Source organism: Pogonomyrmex barbatus, unplaced genomic scaffold (assembly GCF_055798465.1).
Source record: "Pogonomyrmex barbatus isolate J1 unplaced genomic scaffold, ASM5579846v1 scaffold3, whole genome shotgun sequence".
In the NCBI taxonomy this organism is placed as follows: domain Eukaryota; kingdom Metazoa; phylum Arthropoda; class Insecta; order Hymenoptera; family Formicidae; genus Pogonomyrmex; species Pogonomyrmex barbatus.
Window position 1 is genome coordinate 18773411 of NW_028297127.1, and position 24117 is coordinate 18797527.

General features: G+C 32.3%; 3 protein-coding genes across 6 annotated transcripts; all 3 read left to right on the forward strand.

The window, feature by feature from the left end:
* The first annotated feature begins 618 nt into the window (after positions 1-618).
* Positions 619-8930, forward strand: LOC105427787 (ras GTPase-activating-like protein IQGAP1). 2 transcript variants are annotated; one of them, XM_011639695.3, is made up of 19 exons: positions 619-770; positions 1303-1393; positions 1476-1710; positions 1798-1942; positions 2099-2256; positions 2316-2450; positions 2557-2641; positions 2729-2820; positions 2893-3058; positions 3126-3289; positions 3532-3666; positions 3748-3904; positions 3973-4218; positions 4320-4483; positions 4592-4735; positions 4809-5168; positions 5247-5411; positions 5481-5594; positions 5664-8930. In XM_011639695.3, the coding sequence occupies exons 1-19, from the start codon at positions 731-733 to the stop codon at positions 7839-7841; spliced, it is 4974 nt and encodes a 1657-aa protein (XP_011637997.2). In that variant the 5' UTR covers positions 619-730; the 3' UTR covers positions 7842-8930. The 2 variants fall into 2 exon arrangements, with proteins under 2 accessions (XP_011637997.2, XP_088935374.1); XM_089079248.1 differs by having other exon boundaries at positions 2557-2820.
* A 3018-nt stretch (positions 8931-11948) lies between these two features.
* On the forward strand, positions 11949-16972 carry Lnpk (zinc-ribbon metal-binding protein lunapark). 2 transcript variants are annotated; one of them, XM_011639774.2, is made up of 9 exons: positions 11949-12507; positions 13557-13598; positions 13711-13898; positions 13979-14165; positions 14431-14442; positions 14637-14880; positions 15019-15180; positions 15263-15442; positions 15591-16972. In XM_011639774.2, exons 1-9 carry the CDS (start codon positions 12481-12483, stop codon positions 15695-15697), a joined length of 1149 nt encoding a protein of 382 aa, XP_011638076.2. In that variant the 5' UTR covers positions 11949-12480; the 3' UTR covers positions 15698-16972. The 2 variants fall into 2 exon arrangements, with proteins under 2 accessions (XP_011638076.2, XP_088935245.1); XM_089079119.1 differs by lacking the exon at positions 14431-14442.
* Positions 16973-18950: 1978 nt separating this feature from the next.
* On the forward strand, positions 18951-21483 carry Nacalpha (nascent polypeptide associated complex protein alpha subunit). Of its 2 annotated transcripts, none has more exons than XM_011639693.2 (6): positions 18951-19105; positions 19752-20016; positions 20323-20442; positions 20647-20742; positions 20831-20989; positions 21228-21483. In XM_011639693.2, exons 2-6 carry the CDS (start codon positions 19762-19764, stop codon positions 21240-21242), a joined length of 645 nt encoding a protein of 214 aa, XP_011637995.1. In that variant the 5' UTR covers positions 18951-19105; positions 19752-19761; the 3' UTR covers positions 21243-21483. The 2 variants fall into 2 exon arrangements, with proteins under 2 accessions (XP_011637995.1, XP_011637996.1); XM_011639694.3 differs by lacking the exon at positions 18951-19105 and adding an exon at positions 19164-19388.
* The last annotated feature ends 2634 nt before the right edge of the window (positions 21484-24117 follow it).

Below are 24117 nucleotides of genomic sequence, written 5' to 3' on the forward strand. Positions count from 1 at the left end.
TCTAGATCTTATTTAAGCTAGATGCTCAATATTTAAAGTCTGTTTTTTGTGAAGTTTAACGAAAGCAAAAAAATTTTAACGTATTTTAGATCACTCATTTTTAGCACCAAAATAAGACACGTGATCAAACTTGATGCAGAATAATGAAATTTGAATAATCATTTTTGATCACGTGACCTATTTTGACGCTAAGTGAGCGATACATGAAACCTTTAATGCAGTCGAGCAACAAAAAATAAATTTTAAGGTACATATCGAAAATATTATTACGTAAAAATTATTTTTTAATAAGTGGAAAGTGTAATATAATGTAACCATAAATATAAATCCGTTGTATTCAATTATATATAGCTCAGCGTTTTCAAGCACGAAAATGAAGCGTGAGGCTGGTGTCCCATGGCGCGGAAATCTACAGCGGAACGGAATGCGCGAACTAATCACAGCAAAAGAACGAATAAAATGAACGAATTTTCTTTTGGTTCTTTCGATGAGACACCAGCCTTAAATGAACAGATCTAAGATCTTTCACTTAAAAATGGACCCTTACAAATCGAATATGTCGCGTCTCTAGATATTTTTGACATTCTAGGACCGTTCGCTTCGCGTGGTTGCCAGCACCGATCGGTGCTGCCACGAAATAATAAATTTGAATTTGTAACGTATCGCTCAATGTTTTTCACCTGTGCTCTCATTTTTCGTCTGACAGCGTCTGACAGCGTTCTCTTCCAGGATGGTCAATATGACTGGTATTCTGACAAGGGATAGAAAAGGTAACAATGTCGGCGATCGCTCTTTCAGCGTGCCGATTAATAATAATAGGTACATATAATAGGTACATAATAATAGGTCGCTTTTTCGTCTGTGACTGCATTACGAATTTCTGTCATTTTATTCGACATCTCGTCGAAGTTAAAAGCGTCGATAGTTAAACAAATCATAAATAACTTATTAATTTACACATATGCACGTATAATTGCATTACTAATTTTGCACGTGCGTGTACTGTATGCGCAACATGAGAGAGTCTGAAAGTGACAGAGAATAAATAATAGAAAAAAAAAGAAATATTTATTAGAGTAAATATCTGTGACATTGGTTGAGTTCTGATATTCACTGAAAATCCAGTACTGAAAATCTATGATTTATATGATACAAATTATATATTTCTAGTACTAATGACGAATATTACAATATTAGTTATTGATGTTATGGGATAGAAAAGTTTATACTTTTCTATTTATAATATACTTGAATGAAAAATACATATATATTTTTTAAATATTCTAAATTAATGGTTTTTAGAGGATACTAAAATATCTGCAAAGGATATGGATGAAGAACGCAAGAGAGATTTGTCATATCAGTATCTCTGTCATTTGGAAGAAGCTAAAAAGTAAAATATATAATGGATAAATCTTATAATATATTTTATTATATTTTTCAGACCAAAGTTATTAGTCTTTATTCTTTTATAGATGGATGGAAGCCTGCTTGAGAGAGTCGTTACCTCTATCAACAGAGCTAGAAGAGAATCTTCGCAATGGTGTATATTTGGCCAAACTTGGACACTTCATGGCACCTAATATTTTACCATTTAATAAAATCTATGATTCTGAACAACGTAGGTACAAGGCTGCAGGATTGCAATTCCGTCATACCGATAATATAAACTATTTTCTGAAATGCTTGGAATCTGCACAATTGCCATTGGTATGTACAAAGTAATTTTGATGTAGCAACAGAATATATTGTTGATGCAATACATAAAAGCATATTTATAAGAATTGTTCTTTACAGACATTTTTGCCAGAAACGACAGATATATATGACAAGAAAAATATGCCACGATTGATATATTGCATCCATGCTCTCAGCAAGCATTTATTCAAATATGGAAAAGCACCACCAATGCCTGATTTATATGGAAAAGTTAATTTTTCTGGTATATTTTTTGTTTATGCTATCTAGAAAATATACTACTAAATAAGATATACTTTAGATAAAATGATCGTTATAGAATGCATTTTTTTAATATCTTTGGTTCTTGAAAGATATAGAGATATTTATTATATTCTTATATTGTCCCATTCTTTTACAGAGGAAGAGATCGATGCCATTAGTAAAGAATTACAGGAACATGCCATCCAAATGCCTGCTTTTCAAAAAATAGGTGGTTTGTTGACAAATAGTATTGCTATAGATACAGCCACTCTTCATGCCGCTGTGGTTGCAATTAATCAAGCTATAATAGATAATGTATGTTTATTTCGAAAACGGTTTTATTGCATAGCAATATTAACTATGTGTGCTTTCAGGACAATGATAAAATTTTACAAAAACTTCGAAATAAAGAAATGCAATTAAGTAACGTTAAGTCTTCATATATAGAGAAATATGCCAAGGCATTATCGGAAGCTAAAGCTGCAAAAGTAGAGGCAGCGCTTAACAAGGTATTTGATCTATCATAATTTCTTATATCTAATTTCTACCTATCGTAATTTCTTATATATTTAGATATATTTTCATTGATTTTTCAATTTATACAATGTTGTTCAGTCCCTCAATGATAGTTACGTAGTGGATGTGTATGATGAATTATTAACACAAGCAGAAATACAGGGACATATTAATTATGTAAATGGTAAATATTATAAAATTTATTTAGATGATTTTTATAAATCTAGTTTAATTTGCTGTAATAAAATACTATATGAAATATATGTTTCAGCTTCTTGTGCATTGGAAATTATTGTTTCATCTTTATCACATGATGACGCTGAATTAATAACAGTTTTAAAAGTGCCAACATTATCTTTCAAGGTATAGCCAAAATTATTTATAATTCAACGATTATTTACTAAATTTTTGATTGTAATATACATTCTTCCATAGAATATACTTTCTGAGAATGTTAAAGATTACAAGGAACAATTGACGCTGATGTTGGATAAATTTGAATGGAATGACATGTATCCATCTGAAAGCATTCAATACTGGACAGATATATTTCAAAAAGCGATTGACAAAGGAAACGAAAACGCACAACGACGTCGCAAACGTTAGTGTTATTCAGAGAGTTAAATATTTTAATATAAATATCGAATTATAATGCCAATCTGTTACAGGAGAGGAAATCGTAAAATGTCTAAATATAGCTTTAGAATCTGCAGATAAAAAAAAGTTTTATGAAATTTTACAAAACCCTTATCTAGAAATCTCTCACTGTATCGATGAATTTGCAGTTCCATTATATTATCAAGAGATGAAGGAAGATCATATAGATTCTGAGGTAAGATCATGTATGCCGCATATTCTTTATTATACAAAAATACATAAAATTTTAATTTATATTGTACAATTGTATGGAAACAGCTATGACATTTTGGCTTTTGACAGAAAAGTAGAAAAAAAAGTATAGCTATTTCTACATAATATAAAATAAAATTCTACATATATAGACAACTTCTTTTTTACTGCATCGATTTCTTCTAGTTAATGTCTCGATTTCTCAATTAACTGTTTTTTGGATAGATTAATATTACTTATGAAGACATAATAGTTTGCATCCCTGTCTTATCTATCATTGCTGCTATCACCAAAGCGGTAGACACAGGAAATCCAGATTTCATATATGAAAAGCTGTCGAATCCTAATGCACGTTTAAGTGTAGGTATAACAATGATCTGGGATTATTTCTTCATTGATATAGAGGCAAATTATTTTAATATATTATCATAATCATCATAGGGATTAGATGAATATAACAAAGTGAAGTATGCTCGAGCATTGATGATGGCTCGACAAACAAAGCTAAAAGTGTCCCAAGAATGCTCTCTGTTAACTTATAGCGACATTCAAGAATGCATTGATTCAGTGAACGCACAATGTGACGAAGGTTTTGAAGGTAAAAAAAAAAATAATTGTTTATATCACATGTTGTTGAATTAATATTAATGAACTTTGTTTAAACAGTTATAGAGATTTTGCAGCAGATTAATCGAGCTGTAGCGACAAATGATTATGACAGTATGATGAAAGCTTTAAAAACAATTACCGCGAAATTTGATATACCTACATATCCATATGACGCAGAGTTTTATTTACAATTATTCAAAAAACGTTTACTTGAGAAAGACTCTGATGGATCTGAATTATGGTTGGACGATGTCAAAACCGTAGCGAAGACAGTGACATCAGAGCTCGAGGAAATCCAAGAAAGTGCGTCATCATTCCCACTCTTAAATACATTTTCCATTGTTTTCATTGAATCTACTGAATTAGATAAAAATTTAAATTATCTTAATCTACTTGCGTTACAGCGATATTATTTCTGTGCGATATCAACACGTATGTAGAGAATGATAATATGATAGAAGTTCTCAACTGTTTGGAAACGCTCAATATATTTAAAAAATGTAAAGGATTTACTAAAGAATGTCAAGAGAGATGTTTTCTAGAATTACGGAAGTTACAGAGACAGAAGGTAAGGCACTTTTATAGAGAACAAAATATATGTTTTATATAATTTACATAATTTATTTATTAATTTATATAATTTATTTATTAATTTAACATTTCATTTCTGACGTAGCGCAAAATATATAATTGTCCATATATTTGCTATACTAGTAACGAAGGAAATAAAATTTATATCGACTTGAAAGCTGGAAAATATACGTGGCAACGACCGGTATATTTTAACAAAACTTGCTATCTCACTATAGATGATATAAACGTATGTATTTTTCTCAGAATTTTATATCTGAATAAAAGGCTTGCATTTCTAATATTTCTCGTTTTATTCAAAGGAAACAATTAGATCTGTCATAGCAGAGAAACGGGAAGAAGATTATATGATATATGATCAAAAAGTACTTACTAAATTTCAAGCATATATTAGAGGATATTTATTGCGTAAAAGAATTGCTGATAAATATGCTTATTTCAATAATAATCTAAGAAAAATTATTATGATACAAGCATGGTGGAGAGGCATCAGGCAACGTAAAAAATATCGCAAGTTATTGGAAAAGAAAAAACAAATGTTGGTACATCAGAAAAAATTTTTACACAACAAAACATATAAGGATAACAGATCGTGTCAGAATAAATTACTAAATACAAAAACACACGACAGAAATGATAAATTAAGTCGATATAAAAGACACGTAAGTGCGAATTTTTGAATATTTCAACACATGTATTTTTTATCAATTTTTTTATAAAATACTGTTTGTATTATGAAGGAAGATAAAATAATCAAGTTACAAGCTCTATGGCGAGGTCGTGCATCGAGGAAAGCTTTTCGTTCCCTGTTGCACTCGGAGAAACCGTCGTTTCCTGTGGTTAGATATTTTTCAACGTTGTTAGGTTTCAGCGCGGAGGATTATGACAAGGACTTGGAATTACAAGTATGATAATTTGTATTGAGTGCACATATTTCTGTTTCATTCAAAATTTTATTCTTATGATTGTTTTAGAAATTAAAACACGAAGTTGTTCAATGTATAAAGCATAATCAAAATCTGTCGGAGCAATTGAACAACATGTTCATTAAAATAGGACTGCTGATCCAAAATAGAATAGCATTACAAGTATGTCTCTAAAGTTCAGTCATTTACAGATCGGAAGTTTGCCAAAAATATCTCATGCTTTTTTCGTAGGATGTAGTGGCGCATGGGAAAAGTCTGGATACTCTTGCGAAGGAGAAGAATGCGAACAAGGACCAAAATGTCTTGAGCGATATCACTGCGACGGCATACAAAGGTCTCAAATCATTAACGAGGGAAGGTCGTAGAATGTTAGAGGGCTATCAACACCTGTTCTATGCTTTACAGACAAATCCACAATATTTGTCCAAATTGTTATACTTGCCTCCTAGTAACAAATCGAACAAATTGTTCCTGAAGAATATTATTCTGACGCTATTTAATTTCGGGTCAAATACACGGGAAGACTATCTACTGTTGAAGCTCTTTGGTTGCGCATTGAGAGAAGAGATTAAGTGCAATTGTCATCAACCCTCCGATGTGTTAACCGGCAAGCCTTTAGTTCGCGAAATGGTGGTCAATTACGCGAAACAATACAATAGTCAGACATCGTTGAAGCAGATCGTAGGCCCATTGATCGAAAAAGTGCTGGAGGAAAAGGATCTGTGTATAGAAACAAATCCGGTAGATATATATAAATTTTGGCGAAATAAGCTAGAAATGGAATGCGGCCAGTCTTTGGATATGCCACACGCGGTATCTCAAGAGCAAGCGCTGAAACACATCCCAGTACAGGAATCGCTCACGAGAGCGATAAATCAATTGAAAAAGATATCCCTCGAGTTTCTAGACAGAATAACGCAATCCCGTGATCTCATCCCTTATGGGATGCTGTATGTCTCGAAGGTGCTGTACAACACACTGATGGAAAAATTTCCGCATGCTCCCGAGAAAGATATCTTAAAGGCGGTCGGCAATTTGATATACTATCATTTTATCAACGCCGCGATTGTAGCACCAGACACCTTTGATATCATCACATTACCGGTTGACAGAACATTATCCTCCTGCCAAAGGAAGAATCTAGCGAGTATAGCCAAAGTACTTCAATTCTCTACCTCGAAAAAAGGTTTCGGCGAAGAGGCACCACATTTGGAATGTTTGAATCAATTCATAATTGCCTGTCATGAGAAGTTCAAGAATTTCTTCCGGTATTGTTGTCAAGTGGAGAATCTCGAGGAACATTTCAATATTCACGAATATACGGAGGCAACGCTCATACAAAATCCGGAGATATGTATATCCTTGCAGGAAATATGCGAGATGCATGCTTTAATGTTAAACTATGAGGATCAGATAGCGCCGGATCCCTCCGATCCTCTGCACGATCTGTTGGACGATTTGGGCCCGGCGCCGACCGTGGCATCGTTGCTCGGAATATCTAAAACGATGTACGAGGCAAATTTGGCACGATACAGCAAGCAGGAGGTGTGCTTGGTATTGGCCAACAAATTCCAGGTGCCGCGGGACGATGATACGAATCTGAGCAACCTTTTTGTGAAGGCGAAAGAATTACTTGTGTCAGTTATTCCGTTCTTAAAGAAGCCAACTCTAGTGGAGTCCTTGGAAACCACGTCCTCTCCGATGTGCGTGAAATTGTTCGACTACTCGTCCATGTCGCCAACGATTCGCGAAAGTTCGTCTATAAACGACTGCAAGATGCAGTTGCGCGCGTATCTCAATAAGCTTGAACTCGAGGGATGGGTAAGTCGCGCGGATGGTTATCAAACGATTGTGACCGCGATAGCGAGAGACATTTGTAACAAGAGCAAATATCGGCTTGCGAGAGACAAGGAGTTGCAGACGCTGCGGACGACAAAGGTGCGATTAGACGAAAAGACACGGTACTACCAGGAGCAAGTCGAATTCTACAATGAGTACATAAAGGGTTGCCTGCAGAATTTGCATAATGGCAAAAGTTCGCTCCGTGCGTATCAGGCAACGCAGAAGGACGCGTACACACAGTGCAAGCTGAGATCCAAGATGACTGTGAAATATTCCGCGTGGAAGTTGCACGAGAAAGGTATACTGATGGAGGTCGATCAAGCATTAAGCCCGACGGAGATGAAGAACGTGATCTTCGAAATCAGCCCGACAGAGCACAGCGGTGTCTTCACCGTGCGTTGTAAGTTCATGGGTGTCGAATTGGAGAAGATCGACATCAGCATACAAGAGCTACTTGAGCTGCAATACGAGGGTAGACCATGCATGGATATGTTCGGTAGAGCGAAGGTCAACGTGAACCTGCTCCTGTACTTATTGAATCGAAAATTCTATGGCAAAAAGAGCTGAAGGGATCATATTCTTTCTGACTGAATTCCGGAACAATAAGATCGATTTACGCATGTTACATGTGCAATTTATTGTTAACACAATATGTTCCGAGCAAAAAGGTTTAATCGATATTTTATCACTGCGACAAATATTGATGATTCAATATGATTCTCTTCGTATTTCGAGATTGTTTCTGAGAATGTTGATATATTCTGTTGATATGCAAAACTGCATGTAATATGTAAAGCAGGGAGGAAGTTCGTGAGATTTCACTTTCCTGTTCGAGATAAAGTAAGCCAGTTGTCTTTTTATGCGATGACGCAATTATTTACACATACGTCGTATACAAAGGACCTGTTTTTTTCCTTCTCTGATTGCATGGCAATTCTACTCTCTCCTTCTTTTCTTCCACTTTCTCTTTACTTTCCCCTCTTTCCTTGCCTATAATTATGTACTTTTCACTTTTTGGGTGGAGAAAAAAATAGCAAAAAAAAAAATAGAGTTAAGAGACTAAAGTTAAGAGTTTTTCTTCCATTTTAATACATCACAATATTAATAGATTTCTGTAATTAATTTTTTTAACGGTATTTAAAATCTCGAAAGTTTTTATAAGGAAGAGTTAGTGTTTTATATGTATATATTTTTTTAATAACCTGTGAAAGATACGATGTATCTCTTATAACTTATTTTCTGCGATTTTATTTTATGTGATGTTTTTTGACATTTAATAACTATTTGAAAACGTTTTTAATAACATCTCACAAACTTCCATATTCTAGTAACATGTTTAACAATTTGTGTAACAGCACAATCTAGTCTACGTTATAACATGCGTTTTGTAAATAATTATGTTCATGAATATTCGAAATATTAACGACGCAACAATGATTATGATTGATATTACGTATATATAACAAGTCTTTAAACCTACATTCAATTTGTAATCACAAATTTATATACATCAAATTTAAGTGTAGATCGACAAAATTGCTGATCTAAATTGAAGGAGGAATCTTCGACAATATTGTAATATATGATTTCAGCAATCAGAAAATAGGATTAAGGTTCGTCAATTTTAATAAACATATTTTTATTTACCACTTTAAACATTGTTTTTTATTTTAAATTTCATTCTTATATAAAATCGTTGAATTGTTAAACTGAAAAACTGAAAAAACAATAATGAAACAGATAAGATATCTGATATCCTAAAAAATTAATTTTGATTTATCGGTTTGGTGATTATTGGTATCAGATATAAATGATACTAAATATTTTAGATAAAATTTTTCCTGTGGGAACTGGTAATTATTGAGAATATTCCCTTCCCCTTCATCACCACCGATTTTGATAAAATTGACGCTCAATCGATTTTGCTCAAAATAAAAGAATAAAAGAAGAAAACAGAAAAACGCGGCGTGCATTTGCCTCGTGAACCGAGGTGTTAAGCATTTCGTTTTTTTTTTTTTTTTTTTTTTTTTATTAGTGTTCCCAGGCGGGAACAGATAAGTGTCTTCAACCTCCCTCGAGGATGACACCCGATTGACCACTAGCCACTCACAGCGCTTGAACAGTGGAAAAATTCTAGACGCTGGCTCCTGTGAGTGGCTAATGGTCAATCGGGACGTGGTCAAATAGGTGTCACTCTATCGAAAATAGCGGAAAGTTCGCGATTGGTCAGGTTTTCGATACACGCAATACGCTCCATGGGACGCGAAATTTACAATAATGGATTCGGCGGAAAAGCTGCGTATCGAAAATAGCGGAACGTCTGCAATTGATCAGATTTTTGATACGCGCGATATGCGCAATACACTCTATGGGATGGCACTACCTGTGTGAAGATGGCACTACCTGTGTGAAGACGTTTAGGTACAGATATTAAAGATGAACGAGAAATATAATGCAATAGATTTATGAGAAATTAACAAGAACTGAATATGAATGAAAACTCCACAACTTTTCGATTGATATCATTTTAAGCACAATATTTTTATTTTCACTTCATCTATCGAACTCGCTTATTTCTGAAACTTAAATTGTTAATAACTTTTTAACTAGAGGTGTGCAAACGAAAAATCGACCTGTTTGGCAATGTGCAAACGAATATCTATCAATGGAGCTATTTTTTATTTAATTTACTCATAGTTGGGAGGTTAGTGTGAAGATGGCCCCCCGAAATTTGTTTTGTTAATAACTTTTTTACTAGAAGTGTGCAAACGAAAATTTGAAATGTGCGTACATGTGCAAACGATGAGCAATCGAATGAGCTATAGAAATTTTATGTTTTTCAATGTTGGGGGGCTATCTTCATACAGGTGATGGCACTTTTATAAGCGTGAGTGCTTAATTTGGATCCTTATGCAGACTCCAGCGCTTTGACACAGATGTTGATTGATGAAAAATAAGTAGTGATAAAACGACGAATGAATCTTTACTATTTATCCCCATTATCCATTTTTCACCAATCAGCACTCGATGTCAAAATGCCGGTGTAGCATGAGGATCCAGGTTTACAGCGCATGAGCGTTAAAAACGAACGCACCTCCAGTGCACAGTGAAAAAAAAAAACAAACCTATAGATATCGGAACAAAAGCCGGTTATCATATAATATCATATATCCGGTTCGATTAGATTCGGCTTTTGTCGGAAGATCCTTCGATCTATTAGTGTCGATCCACAATAGATGATTTAAAGGTCGGCAGGAGTGACGGGCTAACTTCGACTTGGGGTCAATCATGTAACTTTACGTAAAATTTTTCACTTTTCATTTTTTACTTTTTATTTTTCATTTTTCACACCTTGATATTTCACGTGAAACTTTTCACGTACAGCAATTATATATGTAGCTTGGATGCTGCTTGGAAAGTGAAATCATGAAACATAGTTTCATAGGTTTTATAGCTAATGAAAATTATTTTGTTGGTACAGTACTACATACATCTTTTAATAACCAATTGTATATGTACTATGTATACTTAATCCTAACGCAGCTCTAATCTTCTCTAATTCCGAAGCATATTTATTAATTCCCTAGATTTCCGCCTTTCCGTCACTAAAGTACCTGACGAAAAAGTTCGTGTGAAAAATTTCACATTTTCACGTTTGAGAGAGTTACATGAACCCGCAAAATTGTACATGATCGTAAGTTCACGTGAAATTTGTCACGTTTCTGCCTTAGGGGAAAAGTTACATGATCGACCCCTTGATCTACAATGATTATTTACTCCTTATTTACAGTGCAGATATGTATCTGTACTCAATTATATTATATTTTGTCTTATAGAAACGATATTCCGTCATGAAACTTTGTTAAGATAATTTTTTTTACAATTACGAAGCTACTTACAGAGCCAATTTAGCTCTTAAATAAATAAATGTAATTATCTACTCCTTATTTACAGTGCAGATATTTGAGTACACCCATATATTATCTCGTAGAAGCAATATTCTGCCATGAGTCTTTTTCTATTTTTTATAAAATTATGACTCTTGCTACAGAGCCGGATTTTGCAATTTGGCTCTTAAAAAAAATTTACAATAGATGAAAATATTTGCATCTTGTCCTATAGTGCAAAATCTATTTACGCATAAATGAATTATTTATTTTCATACATTTTCTTACAAAAATCATTCTGTAGCTTTTGTCAGGCAAATATTTTGATTATAAATCATATATCATGATTATATATCATAATTATATAACTTTTTTCGCAGCGTTTTGGCCGTAATATGGGTGAAAAGGAATTTATCTCCGATAGAAGTCTTCATAGCCTCTCCTGCCGACTCTTAAGTTTTAAGAAGAAATTGACCAATTATAATCGAATATAAAAAGAATACTCGACTATGATTGGTCAATTTCTTACGGCTTAAAGATTAAATACTTATTGTGGACCGACACTTACACGGTCCATGTTCTGAATCCTCTTTTATCAATAAAATTGTCTTTAAAAATGGCTTATAATAAAAATGGCTTATAATAAAAAAGCTAGTTATAAGAAAATAGTTTTAAAAATATTTTTATCGATAAAAGAGGATTCAAAATATCGGTTTACACGCCTTTCCGCCACCACAATGCACCGGCGCGCACCATTTTCGTGCGCATTATTTTCATGAGTTTCCGAACGCGCGGTTCCGGTTGCGGCAAGCGCCAAGCGGGAGAACGGAGTCGCGCACGAGTGCGCGGAACTAAACGGAATTGTGTTTGCGCGATCCCACGCGACACACGATCCGTCAGATACGTTGGAACGAACAACGAAGAGACGAGCGACAAGCGACGAGCGGCAAGTACTTCATTGGCGGGCACCCGTTGACAGCTGGAGTCGATCTTTGTGTCCGTTCCTTTCTTTTCGCCCGCGTCGATCATGATAATGACCGTCTGGCGGTCGACGACGCGCCAAACGATCTGTAGACGATCTGGACTATAAATAAAACCGAAACAAAAGGCGCGGCGGCGATTTAAATTTGGATCGTATCGAGCGGTGCGGCGCGGCGCGGCGCGGTGCGGCACAACCGGCCCGAGGGGTAGGACGAGAACTATTTTAAAACGGGATCGGGAGGCGGTTTTATGTCGGTCTGGTGTGCGTCGCCGATGCGTCTGCGATCGACATCCACGAGGAGTTATTCGCATAATCAATCTTCATTATAATCAGTAATATGGGGATAATACTATCCAGATTTCAGGTGAGTATGGAACAGGCCGTTCGTGTCCAGGTTTTCCCACTAACGTTTATGTTGAGGTTAACAACGACATTTATACGGCGTCCCGCATTTATCTATCCATACTAAATAATTACTGATATTTCCAAGTGTCATTCATGACCTATTTATAGCTACGAATCTGTTTGGATGACGACAGATTCGTGGCTGTGTAAATCGCACCAACCTTGGCGCGAACCGAAAACTGTTCTGTATATTTTTTTCTGTTAAACACACGAAATGCAAAGTGACACGTAGTCGTAACGTTTATATTATCCTTTTCTAGTATATTTCTTTGCTAAGAAAGAGTTGCATGTTTTTTTTATTATTATTTGCGAGGAGAAAGAGTTGCATGTTTTTTTTTTATTATTTGCGAGGAGAAAGAGTTGCATGTTTTTTTTTTTATTATTCGCGAGGCGAATCGGCGATTTCTCGGGAATCATTCCATGAGTAAACAAAATCGATTAGTAAATTTATTCCGCCAGGAAATCGTGAAAGAGTCAACATTAACATTCAATGACAAACTTGATTCTAAATTTAAATGCATCATCGAAAAAATTATATCACGGATGTGTGAATGATGCATGATGTATTTATAAATTGAAATGGAATTGTTTGATTTGACTAATAACTATTTACTTTGCTCCTTCGGCTATGCTTATATGTCAAATTTGCATATATAATTACTGTAAAAATATATGAAATATGAAAAAGTATTTATATATATATATGTACTTTATATATTTTTAAAATCACATTTTTTTTTTTATTATTCATGATTAGTTAGTATTTTATCATATTTTCTAATTAAATTTATTTTGTATTTTTATACTTTTTGTGAGAATTTATTCTTTGCTATTATCGTGAGATTTGTTAAATATTTTCTCTGTATAAGGAAGCATATGCGTGCGTGCGTGCGTGCGTGAGTGCGCGCGCGCGCGCGCGCGCGCGTGTGTGTGTGTGTATGTATGTATGTGTACGCATATAAATATTGTTAAGAGCATGTATTATGATGTAAAATTTATGATTTCTAGAAAAAGAAAACCACCATTGAAATTTTGGAGGATTTAGATGCAGTAAGTTATTTTATTGTTAGTGTATATACACGTTGCAATATATACGCATGTATATATTATAAGATAATATTACATAACTTCTGTCATAATTAATTGTCATAACTTTTAATAGCAAATCAAAGAAATTCAACATTATGGACAGACCACGGAACAAAAACATAAGAAGATTGTGGGAACGATTATTATTTATGGAGTTGTCCTTTACATTATGACAGCATTCATCTTTTATTTTTGTTTCTTCCCAGCTTCATTATATGATCAAATATTTTATATAACACCATTATTATTTTTTCCAATTTTGTAAGCATATTTTATTATTATAATTATATAATATGTAAATTTTTCTATAGAAAATGTGATTACACGTCTTTTTCTTTTAGAATACTTTTAACAAAGAAAATGGTTTCATGGTATTATAATCGTAAAATAACTCACACCCAAGAAAAATTATCTACGATTATTGCAGAGAAGAAAAAGATATTAAATGAAGTTACGGAAACAGAAACATATAAAAAAGCTAAAGAAATATTATTAAAGTTTGCACCAGATGAATTAACTATGACACCAGTAAGTAGCACTTATGTTCGTATATGCATGCATGTGTGCATGCATGCGTGCGTGCGCGTATAGTGCGCGTATGTATGTGTATGTATTATTCTTGTAATTTAAATTCTAGTTAGTAAATATTTACTCGAATATAATTAAGTAATGTAATAAACCAAGCTTAAAAAAGCTAGAAATAAAAATTAATATTACTAATAATTTACATTATCTTATTTTGCATTTGTAAGTTTATTTTTATACTCATTAAATTTTATTTCTTTCTTTACAGTTAACTCCAAAGGTTTGTATTTTAGAATTTGTATTCATGAGTAATCGTCATAATGGTCTTATGAGCATACAAGCAAAATATACGTAATGGTGATGGTAAAGCTTGTAATTTAATTATGAGGAATACACTATATTAAAAAGATATTACTTTTTTGAAAGCATAATATTTTTAAATACAAAAGGTCAAATTAATGATTTTGCTTTTAGCTTACTCAAAGAGTACCGGCGCCATCTGATACACCTCGGCGTTCTACACCACAGGCCGTAATATCTCCTCTGCTTGGTGCCACAGAATTAAGAAGAAGAATTATACCGACTCAGAATCAATCACAAAATATACAAATGGGTGTATCTGCTCCTGGTGTAACGTCACCTACCATTAAACAGATTAATCAGCCTTCAAATACTCCTTTCCAGTCTAGAGTAATTAATCTTGCACCTGTAGGTTTCCGTAAGTAATACGTAATATAAAATGATTTTTTGAAAATATATTGTATGCAATATTTTAAGATTCTATCATATAAATTCATTAAACATATGGAAAAAAAATGTGGAAAAAATTAATGAATACCTAATGAATTGATTTTAGGATCACCATTACCACGGCCTGTGTTGCCGCAACAAAGAACAGTGATTGATCGTTTGGTCGATTACTTAGTAGGTGATGGTCCTTCAAATCGCTATGCTTTAATTTGTCGGCAATGCGAATCACACAATGGAATGGCTTTGAAAGAAGAGTTTGAATATTTCGGTAAGTAAGAAAACACTGATTTTTGATAAAAGATCTTTTAAACCAAAATATATTTTAAATATTATTTATATCTTTTTTATAGCGTTCAGATGTTGTTACTGTGGTTTCTGGAATCCCGCGAGAAAACAAAAACCTTCTGCTCCAAAATTAGATTTTGATAATCCTGCTACAGTTTTGAATACATCCGAAGCTAATCTACCTAATAAAGATGAAGAGACAATAAAACTTACTGAACTGGAAACCTGCACGCAATCAGATACAGGTATTTCTGTTATTTTACATATTTCTGTTATTTTTTTCTCTAACAATTTTATTTTAATCTCTTTGTTATTGATTTGTAATAATAAATGATGTATATGAATGCATCAGAACGAATATCAGTATTTGAACAATTTTTTTTTATTTCTTAGACTCAGACATTGAAGTAGTTGAAAGACCAGGCGAAACATCTGACACTCCTGAATCAGAAATTAAGGAATTATTAGATGAAAATGAATCTGATAAGATACAATCGTAGCACTTATAACTTTTTCATTTGAATAAATAGTCTGAAGGCGAAAAAGAATTTATGAATCAGAATTTCAAATAAGTTTAAAATCTGATAAAAAAGAATATGAATAAACGAAAACAAAAACATAAACGCATGAAATAAAACAAATTTATAAAATACGTTGACTTTCTTAACACATGATGAGTTTAAAATACTTTAGATATAGATGTAATTGTCAATTGAAAAGTTGCTATAATTTAGAGATAACAGATATATGATTGTTGGTAATATACATAATAAAATCTATAGACTTTTTCCAAAGTTTTGGTTATACAGCATTTGTAAGAAAATTTGTAAAAAAATGTTATCAGGTTATCTATGGTTATATATAAACAATCATTCCAAATCTTTGTTTGCCTAGTATTAATGTATAATGGAAGGCAATAAGGTTGAAATAAGAGCAAAAAATTGTCCAATTTTTTTCGAATATCTTAGATTTCATAGAAATATTTATATTATATGAAATATTTATGTGAAATCACGTTTTATTTTTATATGATTCTTGAGGCACACTTAATCGAATGCAAAATACTTGAACATTATGCATGCAAAGAATTACGCATTCACATCAATTAATATAGTGTATTTTTTTATAAGACTGCCTATTTTATCTGCAGTGGCAGATCATTATTTATTAGGCCAGAAATTTTTTGAGAAGCTTGATATTTCATATATTTTAAGCTCAATTGATTATGTCTTTTATCTGGATATTATAGTTATATATATATATTGCTTTACTTAAAAAAATTAATTTATGCGTATTAATTATTTAACTAATAATTTAGATATAAGGCTATTAAACATGAGTTTTGTTACGTTAGTGAAGTGTCTGAGAAGAAAAGGAATGAGATGCATTTTATAACAGCATCTTGTTGCAATAAAAATCATCTAACACGCAGATAATTTCTAGATTAAATAGTATCATGATAATAGAAATCTGAGAATGCACTCTAGATCATATTACTTGATTACAATTTGCTGTGATTTTAGATAGGCTAATAAAACTCGATGTAATCAACTCGAATTCGACTTTAACGCAATCGTAAATTGTAAAACTATGAATGTGATTGTTTTTCATTATATTGTATGTACCTTTTTCTTCCTACTTGTCATTTTTGAATGTTATTTAAAAACTTATTTAAAAATTTTGATGTAAATTTTAGCGTGGCGAATTTGTATGTAGAAAAGATATGTAAACAATTTGAAGAAAAAAATCTTGCTATAATGCAATTTTAAACATAACAGGTTTCTTTTCTTCGCCTTATCTGATTATCGATATCGCATTCTATCAGTGTGTACGTACATACGTGTGTGCGTGCGTGTGTGCGTGAAAAGGTAACAATTTTTCATTCCATATATAAATGATAGCAATATTATTAAAATGAAAGTTAGCTTGTATTATTGTAACAAAGCATATATATATATATATATGTAAATGAAACAAACACATTTATATATATATTTATAAATTTTATAATTTTATATATTTTATATATTTGATATTTTATAAATTTGATAAATATTTCTCAAGAGATATAAATAACAATTAATATGATAAGGGATTAATAGGATTTTAATTTTACTTAATCTTCTTCAGATTTAATGAATCGATTTAATTAAGGGATGCGTTGACATTTAAATTACGAACATCTCCTTTTGATGATGCATTATTACGACCAATGTATAATAAGTATTGAAAGGTTGGGTCATTCGGATATTAATATTAATTTATCTACTTATAAATTTTAATCATCTTGACCCGGACTTGCGTTTCCGTAATATTTTGTAATGCGTCGTCGCGTTTACTAAGGTCTTTGCATGTGACAAATTTTTAATAAATCCGTAAAAGTACAATTTTATTTATTGTTAAAACAAGCAATTGTAGCGACAGTCGCTCTTATTTCAGCGGCTGAAATTTTATAATTTGAAGTTTAACTACAAATGTTTAACATTCAAAAATTTATTTAAAATGCGATTCTGTTGACATGTGCTATTTCAAATGTATATCGTGTTGACTACTAATCCTTTTTATTTATATTTTATTTATATTTATATTATATTTTTTTATTTTTATACGCGTTGTTCAGTCGATTTCAGCGGCTCATGAAAATTAATTACAAATGACTATTCTCTTTCGTCGAAGAATAATCAATTGTGATTAATCAATTTTCTTATGACATAGGGCCATTGCAAATAGAAAATAGCAAACAGCAAGACGTAAGTCTTATGTCAACGATGCTAGAAATCGACCTGAGATCTCGGATGAAAAGAGAATTGACCAATTGCGTTTGAATAATTCTGTCACTTTACTAATTTCGCGATTGGTCAATTTTTTCCGTCCGAGATCTCGGATCGATTTCTAATATCGTGGATGCAAGACCTTAAGGGCCTCTTTCACCAATCTTCGTTTAAGTTAACCGACGGTTAACCCGCAGGAATGCCAACTGTAATTCAATGCTCAGAAAGTAGTGTGTGTTTTTAACCTAATGTTCTTTTCGTGTTGTAGGTATTTTGGTATTTTGTAAATGAAATTATAAGTAATATCCGATAATTAATGTAAATAAAAATTATTAAACAATCATTCGCTTAAACAAAAATTTTAATACTAATCTATAATAAATAGTTTACTTCTCAGTTGTTGGCAATCATGATGGTCGAGTTACCTGTCGGTTAGCTTAACAATAGAAGGAATATATTAACAATAGGAGATCCTAAGAAGTAAAAAAATTGATCGATCATATTCGATTATTCTTAGAGTTTGTTATAGCCAAGGAATAATCCTTATTGATTAATTATTTTTTTTACTGCTTATGTTTTATGTTTAAATGTTTTTATGTTCATGATTCTCACAAATATGATTAAAAATTTGTTCGCATAAAATCCTTTAGGCCTGTCTACAATGCGTCGTGTATCGGTGGTGTGTGTGTGGGCTATAAGAATGGGCCAATCACAATCAAGTATTCTTCCCACATTTGTCTGTGATTAGTCAATTCTTATGGTTGAGGCTGCGACGCCGCATGCAACGTATTGTAGAACAAGCCTTAAGGGCATTCTACAGTGAATCGTAAATGCAGTCACAGTCATAAATGTTTGTTAAATCGATCAGATACGTCAATAATAACTATTGATACTTTTGACTGGCTATTGAGACAAACATTTACGATTGTGACTGCTCTTACAACTTATTATTGAATGCTTTGTCTATATATATAAATGCGAGCGTATGCAATTTCGGCGGGTTATGTACATGTCCTGAGAACCATCGATAGCGTTCCTGAAAACATCTAATTGTACTCACATAGGCGCGCATATAAATCGACCTAAGTTTATACACGACAAATATAGCACTCGTTCGTCGACGGACTATCAAACGAGGTAAATCTAACGATTTTTCTGGCATCACCGTGTAATTCATTGTAAGATCGTTATATATCGCGAAATAGGACCCGGCCGGTAATACCTGCACAAATAATATCATGCAATACATTTTATCGTCAATGATATCGCGTTGGGTTTACGAGGAGCTCCGTTTCCGCCAATTCTTATCGTGCTCACGCATAATGACGTGAAACGTCTCGGCGAAACATCTCGATTATAATCTGACGGTGATAAAACGTGGTATCCGTAATTACAGTTCGTCGCAACGAATCAACATTAGGTAAAAGAATACAAATAATACAAGAATTCTGTCGCGCTTAGAACTTTTTTTTGGAATGTTCTGGTGGACGCCATAATCCATTCATCCACGATGATATTCATATGAAAAAATCGCACCGATCGCATTCTCGATCTTCCGTCACGAAATATCAAACGTGCAAATTATTTCTGCATTGTTTCTTATGCGAGTCTGGGCGTTTTGTTGCGAACAATCATTTAGACCTAAACTATGCCTTAGGTGGGGTCATGATCTATCGACTCTGCACATGGTGAATCCTTCTTTCGTTTTACCGTGCAGTCTTAGGATTTTTAAATTTCAGCTTTTCTATATAGAAAGAGTCTCTATGGTAATGTCTTTTTATAGGTCATTAAACATGCCAGAATTAACGGAACTTGATAAGGCAGCCAGCTCGGAACCTACCAAGGTGGAATTGGTAGGTATTGGTTCTGCGACCGACTCCGACTCAGATGACACTATACCAGAATTAGAAGATGCTGGTACTCCTGGTACTGTCGGCTTCCCTGGTACAACAGTTACTGGACTCCCAATTGATATGGTATCCAAAGCTAAACAGAGTCGTGGTGAGAAAAAGGCCAGGAAACTCATGAGCAAATTGGGATTGAAGCCGGTAGGCAAATCATTGAATATTTTATTTTTATAAACTTATTTGTATATGCATATATGTTAATTTATATTGTTTTCAAAATAGATTACAATAATTTCATATTTTCCAAATTTTTAATTCTTTTAATCAATATTCTTATAAATTAAGGGATATAAATTAAGGGATGTATTGAGGAATATATTGGAAAATTGATATCAAACTCAAAATCTGCTACCAAGTGACTAGTTGACTAGTCTTATATAGAACTGTATCATCTTTCAAAATTCATATTTTACCTAAAGCAATAATTTTATTCTGTTTCTCATGTAGGTGCAAGGAGTCAACAGAGTGACTATCCGTAAATCAAAGAATATTTTATTTGTTATAAACAAGCCAGATGTTTTAAAGAATCCAGCCTCAGATACATATATAGTATTTGGTGAAGCCAAGGTAAGAAACATAACTATGATAGTCTAATAATAAAAATTGTATGCTTATTAATTCCTTATTGTGATGATTTACCAGGTTTCGCAAATTGTAACAGAAATCAAATGTTGAAAAACCTTGGCAGACTGATGTTTAATAATTATTAATATATAAATTTAATATAAATTACTTAATACCTATCTTGTATATTAATAATCTTTTTTATAGATTGAAGATCTTAGCCAACAAGCTCAAGTAGCAGCAGCTGAGAAATTCAAAGAACCACCAGTTATACCAGCCACTGAAGCTGGTGGCAGCACTACAGTAAGATAGATTTAGAGATAAAAGAGGACAATATCTATTTTGAAATGCACTATTAACATGTGTGATATTTTTTTTCTTGTTATAATAGGTTGTTGCTCCTATACAAGAAGAATCTGAAGAAGAGGTGGATGAAACAGGTGTCGAAGAGAAGGATGTTGATTTGGTTATGTGTCAAGCTAATGTATCGCGAGGGAAAGCTATTAAAGCTCTTAAGAATAATCAAAATGACATCGTCAATGCTATTATGGTAAGTTTTAGAATATATATATCTCCATGCACATGTTCTTTACAATATTTAATATTTTAAATATTTTTATATAATCACATGATGATTGTACCAATGGTTTCGCAAATACATTTTTATTATCAGAATAAAAATTATGTTGAATATATCTTGGCAGACTGATTCATTTTCTATCTGGACATTTATGTTTGATAAACACGAAACTTAATGATCCTAAATCCTTTTTTTTTCTTTATTTCAGGAATTGACAATGTGATAGAGCTGCTTATAAGTAGAATGTGCTATGGATTAACCAGTGTTCCAAGATCATAATTTCATTAAATGTACATCATAAATAAAGAAGCATAATTCTTTTTTATTTCATTGAATTGAGAGGATAAGCCAAGTTTTGTGACAAAATTGGTTATATCGATTAATTTACAACCATTTCAAAAAATTGAATCCACATGTATATACAAAATTCTAAAAGAAAAGAAAAATACATAAAGATCACTATATATCTTTGACTTTTCATTTAAAAAAACGTCAGCATTATTCTTCCCTCCTTTATATATAAATTAGTTGTATGTTTATTTTGTATTGTAAGAAATGAGGAAATTGTGGATATTATACACAGCATAAATGATGTGAATAATAGTTACATAGAATTTTATTAAAAAATTTGTAGAAATTATATTTATAAAATTTAAAATTTTATAAATATTTTAAATAAAGAGAAAAATGTATAAAGTTATTTCTACGATTGAAATATTAAGAATTGTGGAATTGTGTTATGAAAAAGATGATGTTTTTTAATATCGATAATATAATGGCAAATAGGATAATCTGTGCCAGATAAGAAAAGATAAAAAATGTACAAATTGTACGCGCATATACATATCCGTTAATATTCAATCGCCCTTCTAAAATTTATATATTTAATTTTGAGTATTGATAATTTATATACAACGTGCCTCAAATAATATAACTGAGAATGTCGAATAAAAATGATAAAAATGACAGTATAAACATAATAACAATTCTATTTAATAATCTGACCGCGAAGATCATTGAATCAATCAATCCGGTATGATGTATGAAATAATATTTAAATATGAACAGATATTTAAGAAATTTGTGTTTTTCTCGTAAATATAATTTTAAGTGGATTTATGTATGACGCTAACACAAAATGTCACGCATCACAAGTAACTTAAGATGATGTCGCAAGTTTCTATATATATATATATATATATATATATATATAATATAAAACATTTAAAAAATATTTAGAAGTATAGTATGAAATATACATTTAGGAGCACTTTCACTACCTCCGATTAATTTAATCGGTCGATTATTCTATTGGAATTGACCAATTGCAATTTTATAAATTTGTTAACAAATTTAACAACAAATATCAATATTGATATTTTGTTTTAAGTTTTTATCTGAATATTATAATTACACACATACACGCGCGAGTTAAAGTTTTATGCCATTATTTTTCTTCATCTCTAAATTTATTTAATATTTTTTTAATTTTCTGGAAAAAAATGTGGACTTTCGTTTAGAGGAACAAAGCTGTTTAGATCTATAGATATTATTGTGTTTATAATGATGACATATTCTTAAATTATTTTACACAAATATCTGTTATAATTTAGATTAGAAACAATGAATGTATCATAGATATATTGCATCAAATTGCTGTTTCAAAGCGGATGTGAAAAAATATATATGGATGTATCCTTTGTTCTACGATGTGTTCGCGAGAAATTTTATAAGCCGTTTCGCACACGTGTCATCACCGAATATCCACAAGATGAAAGAGCAAGAGCTAGAAGAGACCAATGTCGGCCTGCGACGCGATATTGCCGCATAGGATGTGCGTTCCCTTCCATCTATGATTTCGCGCTAATATTTGAGATTTCGGTCCCGTATATGACCTGCTATTCAAGCTGGTGACATCTGGCACGGATCTTAAGGTGTATTATTGCCCGCAGGAAGAGTTCGCAATATTGTCACGTAATAAAGGAGAGAACATTTGTGCGGGAGATCACTTGGGGAATGTATAAGTTCCTACATATACGTGGAGTCGAATTGTATCAGAAAATCATTATGAAATCCTCAAATCTCAAAATCATTGAGACGTATTGAATGTAACTGAAAGTTTTGCCGATCTTCTGAGATTCTGAGCTTGAAAATTGATTGCAGACCTTAAATTTTTTTTATCCTTTCTCTTAATTCATTTTACATCGCGAATTAATAATTATTACAATTAATTTTATATATTTCTTTTAAGAAAAGAAGGTAATGAAAAATTAACGAAAAAATTATAGGTGATACGATACGAATTTCTAATGCTATTACATAAAGAGAAGAATTTTGTTAAAATATTAAAAAATTTGACCAAATACAGAAATTTGAAAATAATTTCGTTCAGCAATCAAAATAATTATGTGGAACATTCAAATTGGTTATTAGAAATATTAAATATTAAAAATATTAAAAATATTTCAGTATCATGTCATCATACTTAAACATTCTATGCAATTTTGATGATCTAATAAAATTATTTTCAGACTTATATCTAGTTAGATTTTTAAATTCCTCACTTTAACCTTTCACCTTTCTTTTTGTATTTATTATTCTACGAAACATTTCCTCATATGAAGACTGTCATTTCATCATTTGTATTATTATTAAATAATACTATTATTAGTATTATTCAAGATATAATCAAGATATCGATACTGACGATAGATATCGATCATCTCAGTACATCTGTAAACAGAAGAAAAAAGGTAAAAGAGAGACAATGAAAAAGAAGAAAAGAGGGAAAAAGACGCGGAAAAAAAAATCAACCTGACCGATATGTCCGAGCGATTCTGATTGTTCCCTTAACGATTAACTGACAGCGAAGATGTATACCATCAGCTAATGCGTGTAACGTTGATGTGCACGTGCGTAATTCTGCGCCAGCACGTCCGTTCACGCAACGTACACGCGCGTGTATATGTGTACGATCAAGAGTAGAAATGTGAGATTCGTAAGTGCTTCGCATGCCGCCGTCTTCGTCGTCGTCATCGTCGTCATCGTCGTCGTCGTTCATTATATGGAGACATCTTCATAACGTCGTGTACAAATCG